The sequence below is a fragment of the Periplaneta americana genome, chromosome 11 (assembly GCF_040183065.1).
Source record: "Periplaneta americana isolate PAMFEO1 chromosome 11, P.americana_PAMFEO1_priV1, whole genome shotgun sequence".
In the NCBI taxonomy this organism is placed as follows: Eukaryota; Metazoa; Arthropoda; class Insecta; order Blattodea; family Blattidae; genus Periplaneta; species Periplaneta americana.
Genome location: NC_091127.1, coordinates 28,051,814 through 28,063,922, shown reverse-complemented (window position 1 = coordinate 28,063,922; position 12,109 = coordinate 28,051,814). Strand labels below are relative to the sequence as shown.

At 35.1% G+C, this 12,109-nt stretch overlaps 1 protein-coding gene across 4 annotated transcripts in view; it reads right to left on the bottom strand.

Moving 5' to 3' along the window:
• Positions 1–12,109, bottom strand: part of LOC138708902 (uncharacterized) — a 121,716-nt gene that overhangs the window by 40,849 nt on the left and 68,758 nt on the right. For all 4 annotated transcript variants that reach the window (XM_069839217.1, XM_069839214.1, XM_069839215.1 and 1 more), the window contains 2 exons: positions 11,683–11,821; positions 7,999–8,183 (listed from right to left, as the gene is read on the bottom strand). In XM_069839217.1, coding sequence (XP_069695318.1) covers positions 7,999–8,183; positions 11,683–11,821 — 324 coding nt within the window. The remainder of the gene's footprint in view (positions 1–7,998; positions 8,184–11,682; positions 11,822–12,109) is intronic.

The following is a 12,109-nucleotide window of genomic DNA, read 5'->3' as shown; positions in this document are numbered from 1 at the left end:
TAAATTTATCTGTACATAGCTGGATTGTCCATCACGTATCGACATGCTGGGCCTTAACACCCCCAGGTACCTTATTAGTCTAAGGAGCGGATTCCTATGTAATTAAATATTCTTTTTGCTTGTGATAAAACACGATTAACGAAGTTAAAAATTCCGAACATGAAGTTTCAAGTTTAAAACCCGAATTTTATTTCACATAAAACACATATTTTCACAAAAAAAAATTATGTGTATAGGCCTACATATTTTCAGGAAATCTATTATAAACACATAAATCTTGGAGCTTTTTTACTTAAATGATTTTTACAAGAACTTTTAAATATTTTAAAACTAAATCAAATTATCGCTCAGAAGTACGTTATCTTTTTTAAGAATTCTTGGTTGCTTCGTGTTTCTAAGCGCTGTGAGGTGTATCCGTGATCCATTTTTGTGATAGTATCGCCTCAAGTTCTGAGAACTGCTAGGCAGCATATCAATGTTATTATTAGAGAATAAATTAACATGGACAAGGAGGAGAGATCTTGTAACACATAATTAGGAATGTTTATTGTTGCCGAAGATGATTTCATTCCACTCTTTGTTTGTGAAACACAACAGATAAGAGCTCGGGTATGAACATTATTTAATTTAAACAAATCTCTCGCCTCCCGCTCATGTCAATCAAGTAAGGCAATATATCTTGTTGTGATTCCCTGTTATCTGGCTTCGTCAATCGATATCCTTCAAGATATACTGAAATATGGTTATTTAAAAAAACGATTTGGCTTTCCTATTAGCAAATCTAAGCTTTTTGTGTGACACCATAAAAATCTCGAAACATCCAAAAATCTGTTGTCTGAAACAGGGAGGTGCGTGCCGTGGAAATTAAACTAGACTCCCTACCAGGTTCAGAAGCACAATTACCAAGAGACAAATTCTAGAATGTGTTTGGGAAAAACAGTGGATATAAAAAAATGTGTAAACTTGTTCAAGTATTGGAGGGTGTGCCTGTAGGTGTTTGTGTTTGGGACATTCCTCACTTTAAATATGCGCGCCTGACGTCCTGTGATGTGGAAAGATCGTTTTCACAGTATAAGTCGTTGTTCAGAGATAATCGGCATGCATTTGTGATGGAGAATTTGGAGATGACCTTTGTTGTTCACTGCAATTCTCGGCCAACTACTAGCACTCAAGTGTGGTTGGTGAGCACCTAGTAACATTTTTTTTCAAGCTAATTAAAGCATTTTTGTCATATTAAAAAAAATATATATTTTTTTTATTTTTATCAAATATTTTCGTACTTTTTAGCACATAAAAAATAAATATATTAAAATTTTTAGCACATAAAAATCTGCTCCCCATTTATTACTTCGCTCGTACAACATATTCCTGGCAAAAGCTTTTTCTTCCATGTAGTAAATGGACTCCAACGTTCAGTTTTTCAAACGCAAATGACTTCTGATATGGGATGGAGATTTCAGTTAATAGGACTAAAGTAACGGGTTTCATTCGAAAATTATTTCCGTAGCAAAATCTGTCTTTATAACAAACCTGTAGAACAAGTATCGTGCTTTAAAAAGTTATTAATTTGAAAAGGATATCTCAACAAAATTACGTAATTTTAATTATGCAATGAATACAATATTAATAACTAGACAGCAGAAAAAAAGTTATTCGGATGTGAAGGTAACTACAACGCTACTAGTTTGTCTCGTCAGAGGGTTGTTGTTTACGTTAGCACAGTAGGCTTAGCCTGCTAGAAGCGCGTGCAGGTAAGAACTGTTTTCGAATCGATGATTCAGAAGGTGCCTGATATTTTGTGTACTTTTCTATAAACCCTTTAAAATGAGGATTGTCCAACGTTTTGAATGGGATATTACAACTTATCATCATTCGACACAAGTCCTGGCAAAAGTCATATTTCATATTTGAGGCAGAATTTGAACTTGAACCCTTATTTTCTTCTAACATAGAGCAACATTTTTCATGTGTTTCTGTGTATTACATTGATGTTCTATCGATTGTTTTGTTAGGCTATCTTTTTTAATGCACACATACATAACCGACATTTAATTGTTTCACCAGTGTCACTACTAAAAATGTGGACACCATATTCTTGTATTAAAGAATATACCCTGTTTTTTTTTAACATCTGTCTTCGGTATTATGATCACTTCACTGAACACAAATGAATAAGTTAATATGTTTACGTATCTCAATATTCTCTGTTCACGTACGGACGAGGACTAACTGAGAACGCAGAGTGGCAGTTGTTTTCGGTGTTCGCGTGGTGCTCTCTGCGGACGGTACCGTGTTGTACCTACCTACTTGGGATGCGTGCACACCTCATGCCATACTCTATGCGTACAGTACTTGTAAAAAGTAAACATTACTTTTATTTGACTTTTTTTCCGCTGTCTATTAATAACATCTTTAAATCATCACTTGTCCGAAAACATATATGAGAATTAAAGCTTGCAAAACATTGGCGAGACCAATTCTCATGTATGTAGTGAAGCTTAGACCATAAGTAAATGTAATCAACAACGAATCACTGCCAATCAAATGAAATTTTTAAAAAGAATTACAGGTTATTCAAAACTAGACAAGAAGAAAAATATTGATATTTTATAAGAACTGAAAATTGATATTAGAATTGAGAGAAAATTCAAAATTATAAATAGAAGTGAAAATCCCATGTTCTCGGAATGTCTGCTTCAAGTATACCTTGCCAGATCATATACGAACGTCCATTTGGAAAAATATCTTTGGGTCGTCCACTGAAATGCTAGAATGAGACCGTAACATGCCACCGTGACAGTAAGAAGGAGAAAAAGAGGAAGAAGTTTTTTACTTGGTTATTTAACGACGCTGTATCAACTACTGGGTTATTTAGGGGAGAGTCGGGTAGTCTCGGACATCGGGTAGTATCGGACAGTGCGTTTCTTTCATCTACCACCATATGGTAGTACCTGAATGACATGGTTACGTTTCTCTATGCGACATCACAGAAACGTAACCATGTCAATCAGGTACTATCATCGTGTGGTAGATGAAAGAAACTCACTGTCCGATATTACCCGATGTCCGATACTACCCGAATCTCCCCTAACGTCGATGGAATGGTGATAGCGAAATGATATTTGGCGAGATGAGGCCGAGGATTCGTAATAGATTACCTGACATTCGCCTTACGGTTAGGGGAAACCTCGGAAAAACCCAACCGCTTCATCAGCCCAAGCGGGAATCGAAGCCACGCCGGAGAGCAAATCCGGATCAGTAGGTAACATGTTACCGTCTGAGCTGAGATTTATTTTAAAAAATTAGATTTATTTTAAATGTTATTTTAAGTGATCATGCTTCATTTAATTTAGGATATTCCCTATTATTATTATTATTATTATTATTATTATTATTATTATTATTATTATTATTATTATTATCATTATTATTAGTGTTAATTATTATTAAGTGTATTTTTAATTAATAAGTTTATTATTGTCATTATTGAGTGTAATTAGTTACCACTGCCACCGGGTATATACCCATTGCAGTGTGAATAAATACATACATACACGTCGGTGGCTCTCTTCCATGCAGTAACAGCAAGGATGCTAACATTATTTGTTGCAGCCGCATTTAAAAAGTATTTTTAGCCCACCACTTGACATGCTGTCCTTCACCCTGATTCCGCTAAGGAAGATGCAGTTAGGGTTGCCAACTATTTTTGAAGAAAATACGGGAGACTAAGCTATATACAATATTTCACATAGAAAATTGACAAATTATACAAGAATGAACTTCCGGGTTCTCTTAAAGTCATTTGTAAGCAAGTCGTAACAAGATATGACGCACTGGAGGAGCTCTAGTGTCGGACTTCAATAAGATATCAGTGTTTTCACTTTAAGAGTTTTTAGTTATTTTTCTTTTAATTTTGTAATATGAGGGACAAAATACGTCATATAGGCCTACCACATTTGTACTTAAACAGCATTTGTTCTCATTATCTTAAATATAAAATAAATATAAACTAGTGGCTTGTGCAGCAAATGCTGCTGCAAACTAAGTTCGTTAGACGTTCAAATAAACATTTTTCAGATTTATTTTCACTGAAGAATACTTGTCTTTTTGATAGTTATTTGCTTCCATAATAATGAAACATACTCCCTCTGAATGGATTTTTTTAGGCCAAATACTTTCCCTTGAACCTATCCAACTTCAGTTTTTGAGTTTCAACCCGAAAACGCAAGTATCAATGTCAGGACGATAGCAGTAGCTATTTCAGGTCATTGTGGATTGTAGGCGAAAGTTAAAAAAATGTCAGGTTTGCTAAGCTTTCGAACCATAACATTTTCGTATAGCTGCTGCATGTAGAACTTGAAATGTAGAGCGTAAAATCATTTTATCCTACTAAGAGATCTTGCTGAAATGATCTGGAGACTACAACATTTTCTAGGCCTCTTATTTTATCAGTAAGTAATACCTTTTGATCTTTCCTTAGGAACTGTAATTTTTGCTCTCTCTCGAGCCAATACTGAAGACAATGACACATATCAATATCTACACTACACCGCCATTAAGTATATGAAAAAGACCCAACCCCATTGGGCTAATAAGTATAAAAATATTTGATTTTTAATAACAATATTATTATCTTACTTAAGTTTTGTAGTTATATATAGCAGCCACTCAGTAAATTATAGAAATGAAGATCTAAATTAAGATATTCTCTACATTTACTTACATAACCTCAAAAGGTTTCATTTTCATGTCATCAATATAGCATCAATAGTATGTACAATTAATGAAAAATAGATGCATCATGATATTAACTATAATAATATTTAATTTCTAATGATAATAATGTCATCAAACCACCTCAAGTTTCGTAGATTTGAATATCCAATACACAGCTGTACTCAGAAAATTGTTATACACTGCAGAATCAGTTTTTAATAACAAATTGAATTGAGCTCTAAATATGTCGGCAATCCTGCAGGTCATGGCCTTCGTGTAATAGCCTGTTGTTTATTGTAGTGTGTGTTGTGTTCTGAAATTCAATCAAGTCGGCCGTGATTCGATCAAATTAGTTCTCAAAACTGGCAACAGATGGATTTTGGAAAATAGGAAAATTATGTAGGAAAATTGACATTTCACTGAAAACTACTACTTTTCCGAAAAACTTTGGGTTCCAAGCTTCAAAATGAGGGGCCATTTATTAAAATCCGTTCAGCCGTTTTCCCGTAATTTCCATTACCAGTTCAAATTATATATATAGATAATTAGGCCTATAATTTTTACAGTAATTATTTCACATATTTGAGAAACAGCACAAGCCCATGAACTTTAGAGCACCCTGTCGCTCTCAAATATAATTAAAGTTTGCTTTACACTGTTAAGAAATATTGCAATTCAAATGAAAAATTCAGCCTAAAATGATAAGCACCTACATATAATATTTATAAGCTGTAGAGAGTTTTCCTGTAGTTTTCTCAAAACTTTCAGCTAAGGATATCTGTGATTCCTCAAATAACTTATTCAATTATTTGAACCTGGATCTCCGACGGGAAACACGACGCTCTAATAATTCTACTGTATTAACGTAGAAGTTTAAGGGGAGAGCATTTTATTTTTTTTTAACTTTTTTCCTATTTGGTGTAAAATATTAATTTTTTATGTAGAGAGCTCATAGCTGTAGCAACTCAGTCAAAAATAAATATTTTGAAGAAAAAAATTATTTGGGGGCCCAGATTTGAAAAAAATATACCCAATGCAGGATTTTACTAAAACCGATACATCTAAACCATTTTTAAAGGTAGATTCATCCAATTTTTTGCAACGTATTTGCAAACGCATGCTCTACAAACTGTCTGCAACAGAATTTTGATATTAGTCCCTACGTTTGTAAAATAAACAATTAAAGTTTAATAACACTTTTCTGAATTCCTTTCTTGCAAACAAACGGACGTAGTTTTAAAATGAAATCAATTAACAAAATTCTGTTACAGAGAAAAGTTTCCTAATAGTCTAAAGAATGTGTGTTCTAAATTTCATGCATATATCTTCCTCGTTGAGTGTTAGAGAAGGCCGTATGGCCTTAACTCTGTCAGGTTAAATACATCATTATTATTATTATTATTATTATTATTATTATTATTATCTTTAATAGTTCAGAAATTATATCCATTTTTGTCTGGCAATGCAGCAAAAAAATGAAGTTACCGTAAACCGATAAACGGGGGCGGGTGATTTAAAAATCTATAGCGCAGGAAATTTAAAAACGGCGTCTCAACATCCGTTAAGGGCACAAATACACACTAAATGTTATGCAATGCATTCCACACATATCAAAGAACATTTTAAAGAATTTTTTTTTCGAAAATTCAATTTACCGGAAACAACAATAAAAGGGGTCAGTGATTTAAAAATCCATAACGCAGGAAGTTTAACAATGGCGTCTCAACATCTGATAAGGGCAAAATACCCACAAAATATTATGCTTGCATTCCACACATATCACAGGGTATTTTAAAGAAAAAAAATTTTTTTTTTTTGAAAATTTACTCATTCTTCACCAAAAAATACCATCCTCTCCCCTTAACCTATAATGTAACCAAAAGGAAACCATTCCTCAATCTAGCACATCTGTCAAAATTCAAGATTCATTTTCGGTTTGTTTTCCTCGATTTACTTAATTACAGAAGTGAAAGTAGTTTTAAATACGGATTAAAATAGATCGTTTTTTCATTATGATTATGTGGAATTAGGAAATGATGATTCGTTAATTATATGAAGTTCAGATCTAACATACTTCTGTATAATCGTGAGTCCAAATTACTTGACATGCGTCTGACACTGAGTTTTACAATTACATAACTTTGATACTAATAAATTATGTAATATTTTTAGCTTCGACCGTAACTTACTCGGAATAATACATAATCACTTCATTAATTAAATTTATCTCCTTCTCTTGCATTTAGGATCTGCATCCACCTTTTTCTTCATCTCCTCGCCACCTCCTCCGTCACCTTCTTCCTATCCTCTATCTCCTTCTTCGTCGCCTTCTCCATCTCCTACTCCTTCACCTCAACCATCTCCTCCTCCTTTACCTTCCCCATCTTCTCCTTTATGTCTTCCTTCTACTCTTCTATCATCTTCATAAGCTTTTTCTCCTTCAATTCCCTTACCATGATTGGTTGAAAGACGTCCTTTCGTACTGTTTTATTGGTCAAAAGCAGTACGACGTAGGAAGCCCTAAAAGTGTAATTGTCAATGAAAAATCCCAGGTCTGACCGGGACTCGAATCCGGGCCGCCTGCGTAACAAGCTCTGAGCACTCAGCCACCACAGAGGACAATATTATTCTTTAGTAATTAATGTTGATTGTAATCATTCAAAGGCCCTTTAGAAAAGGGCGAGAACATGGGACGGAATGGTAGCATTCCCATCCGTCTGTGATTCTTCTCTGGATGCTGTCAGCATGGGTTCTGACAGTGATCGCGAGAAAGCTGCAATTCTTAAACGTCGCTACAAAGACTCGAATACGTAATATACTTATATTATTTTAATGTACCGAAGTACATATGATATTTCCATGCAGATATTCTGCGTCATCATACGATGAAAGAGTAATGGAACGGAGAAAAATTCTCTCATAGACATCTATGACGTAGTGCAGAAAGCGGCCACTAGAGGGAACCCAAGAGTTGGAACTTAAACTGAGATGATTCTGTCCGACACCGGGATGGGTATCCGGTGTGGCTTAGTGGATAAAGTATCAGCACGTAGAGCTGAAAACCCGGGTTCAAATCCCGGTGCTGGAGAGAATTTTTCTCCGTTCCATTACTCTTTCATCGAATAAGTAAGGTGACATGTTTCATGTACTAATACAGTAGTAGCCTGTGCTATCCACTCTCTGCCCCCTCCTTAGTACTTAATGTCGACACGATTGATACAGGAGCTGAGAACTCAGAACCGAAATTATAAACGACAAAACGTGCTATGTTCAATTACTCACCACATCAGGGAGCTCTTTAGTGTCGTCTGAAATGCAGGTGGGCACTTTCCGACATCTCTGCCACTTGCTGTCGTAGTAGTTCCTGCTGCCAGCGTACTTCATGTGGCAGTTGACAGGCAGGCAAGAGTCCAGGGGGTCGAGATCGATGGAGGTGCATTTTTTCACTTCGTCCAATTTGTAGTAATCTGGAACATAATCCTTCAGTCAAACATTAGGGTCTATATTTGCAAAATTCATTCCGTCTAAGTGGCACATTTCATTCGAATGTCTGGACAGCGACTTTTAACGTTTGAGATCTGCGAATAAAATTGGGATTTGTGGTGGACATAGGTTATGACGTGGGAGAGACTATACTTTGGTAAAGAGTTAGTATTTACCTTCCCAGTATTCTACTATTTCTACAATAATAATAATAATAATAATAATAATAATAATAATAATAATAATAATAATAGTTTATTATTATAGTATTATGATTATTATTATTACTATTATTCTTATTATTATTATTATTATTATTATTATTACTATTATTTGAGGAGACCGAGACGTAGATGGGAGAACAATATTAAAATGGATTTGAGGGATGTGGGATATTATGATAGAGACTGGATTAATCTTGCTCAGGATAGGGACCGATGGCGGGCTTATGTGAGTGCGGCAATGAACCTCCGAGTTCTCTAAAAGCCATTTGTAAGTATTATTATTATTGTTATTGCTATTATTATTATTATTATTATTATTATTATTGTTATTAAGGTGGGTGCTCCTGTTATGGCCATGTTCTTGATATGGCCACCCCCCTATTGTGAGTTAGTTAACCAAAAAATCCGCTAAATTGCAGCAGCATCCAGTGAAAGCCATCCTGGTATGTCACTTGATCGTTTTCCATCCAGTCAGGTTGAGCAATATGGCGTCAGTTGCCTGTTTTGCGGTTTTCATGTGACCTCTTCTTATTTTTCTCCTGTAAGTCTCCTTTGTTTTATGCATGTTTTTCAAAGACTTGTTTCATGAAAACCATCGTACTCGATTCAGTTTTTAATGTTCTGTTGATTGGTGTTGTAGTTGATGGCGTATCTTTTACGAGTTGTTCATAATCAAACGATTTTCGTGAAAGCTTACCTGCTCCTGATATGGCCATATCAAATGCACCATGGCCATATCAATTTCATTTCACTTTTATTTTTTCACCTGACAAATTTACATGCCTTATAGCTGGGATTACGCAAAAATTTTGTATTTTAAGAAAAACAACTTAATTTTTATGGAAAAACCTGTTTTGACTACACTTTTGAATTATAAAAAAAAAAAGATTATTAAGTGTCATTTTTATTCATTTTACACCAAAATTATTTAATTTTAACAGAACTGCGCTATCAAACTGAAAACAATCACGATTTGTAGAACATGGAACAAGGGTTGCCATATCACATGCACATGTTCCTGATATGGCCACTAGGTAGACTTTTGGAATTCGGGACTTTTTGGACAATTAAAGCTATTTTTATGGGGAAAGGAAATTATTTTAAGAAAGTCCATTAGACTGAGAACGAGTAAGAAAAAAGTGGTTTACATTTTTTTCAAAATGGCGGCTAGAAAAATTCTCAAACCTTAGCATGGCCATATCAGGGACACCTACCTTATTATTATTATTATTATTATTATTATTATTATTATTATTATTATTATTATTATCCCAATCCATTTCCAATGTTGTTCCGCGGGCAACATCGAAGTATCAGTTCCGATATGTGACTCTAGAGGGAAACGCTTGTGGAAAAATAAGAGCTTTCAAAGTAGGCTACTCGACATTGAAAAAAAAAATATCCTTTTTCTCTCTCCTTAATAGTTAGGTTTGCGCTAATTTTGAAAATGATTTCATGCAGATAATTTATCATCAAGCCTTTTTTTTTGTTTCTTTGAAGAAATTTTCGATTGTATAAAAAATTTTGTAAATATGACTAGTAATTAATTTTCCAACTGAAATATTCTAGCGTAATAGTGTCTACTACCTACTACTTCATTCATCACTTTATCTTGAGTAAAAAAAAATAGGCTATATATGGAACAAAAATGATTCTAGCTGATTTTGAGTAAATTAAAATTTTATGATAGGCCTAGGTATATTTTTAAATGAAGATGACTCATGAATGCTGAATACGTAAAAATTCTGAAAGTTTCGATGAAAGTGCAATCGCCAAATATCGTCTCGCTATCATCAATATCATCGACGCTAAAGAACCTCGTAGTTGTTACAGCGTCGTTAAACAACCAAATAAAAAAACTACCTACAGATTCCATCAACAAAATTATATAGCTCAAAACTCGGAGACTCGCCCAATCTGTTAGATCCGTTATATTTGGACGTGTTGTTTGGGCCAAGCAGGCATAACGGAGGACAGGGCATAGTTGCGCCCCACGGTCAGAAAAAATGCAGCAGATAAAAAAGGGTCCCTATATTGTGGGCATAGTTGCGCCCCGTTCTCATCAGGTAGAGAAAAGGGGATGGCATAGTTGCGCCCCGATGAAATAGGTAGACAAAAAGACACTACGGAAACTCGAGCCTCGTAATCAACCAAACTTATTGATTTCTTATGCGATTTAATATTCAATATCGATACCGTTAAAATGAACACCATGAAGTTGGCAATATTTTATTAACTGTTTTTCTACTGTTTATGCAGTGATTATCAATAGCCTACCGTTAAAATGGACACCATGAAGTTGGCAGTACTTTATTAACTGACATATTGAAATGAGTGAGCCGTTGGAATATGGGGGCTTAGCAATCTTTGACATTTTATGAATGATTTTCACACCGTCTGCGGCGTATAGTGAGGTTAATTTAAAATGGATGTTAAGTTTAGTGAAAAGGGTAAAGAGTTAACAATTCACAATGGTTCCAAGTTTCAATTTTCGAAACCATGTACCATAGGGTTAAGATATCGGTGTACAAACAAAAAATGCATTTCATTTATTGTGTGCGATCGATAAAAAATTGTTAATTTTAATAGCAAAATTGATCATATGCTAGACCTACCTGATTTGAATGCAGCTACCATTATAATATTTTTAAGTAATTTATTTATTTTGTGTACTATGTCCATCGGGGCGCAACTATGCCATGTCCATTCTGCTACCTGATTTCTTCGGGGCGCAACTATGCCATGTCCATTCTGCTACCTGATTTCTTCGGGGCGCAACTATGCCATGTCCATTCTGCTACCTGATTTCTTCGGGGTGCAACTATGCCATGTCCATTCTGCTATCTGATTTCTTCGGGGCGCAACTATGCCATGTCCATTCTGCTACCTGATTTCTTCGGGGCGCAACTATGCCATGTCCATTCTGCTATCTGATTTCTTCGGGGCGCAACTATGCCATGTCCATTCTGCTACCTGATTTCTTCGGGGCGCAACTATGCCATACCGATAACGGATCGAACAGGATGGGCGACATTTAAGGTCTTTGGGCGACATGAATCAGACGATAGACTATGAATGTAGTTCCGAAACGTCGGAGAATGTAACAGCTAAATTGTTTTCGATAATCCTAAAATTATTTATTACAAAAACGGAATTGTTTTCACATTAACTTCACTGTCTAACTTTCACCACTAGGGTAGCTACATTTACACTGCCAATAAAGTCCAAGAGAAGATGATATATGTCTGATGTAGCTTACCTTTAAGGACAGGCGGCACGACAGTGCGAGAAACGTGGGTATCGAAGGAGATCCTGTGGCTCACATCAGCGGTGTCGCGGGTGCTAGACCGCCGATACCACACGGACACGATGCAGAAGCCAAGACGATTGTGCGGGTACTGAAAGGAAAGTACCGTCCATCAATTATTATCGTCCATAATTGATAAATTTGAGTTGTCATGCAGACACGCATCCCTTCCTTTGAAACGCTCTGTGCCTATTCTTGTGTTCTCATGCTACTAAAATTCTTAAATACATACAGTAGGCCTACATATTAAATACAATAATAATAATAATAATAATAATAATAATAATAATAATAATAATAGTAGTAGTAGTAGTAATCATAATAATAATGAAATTTCGATTAATTAAAATGTGTCTCAGTGAAACGTACAGCAGAGTTC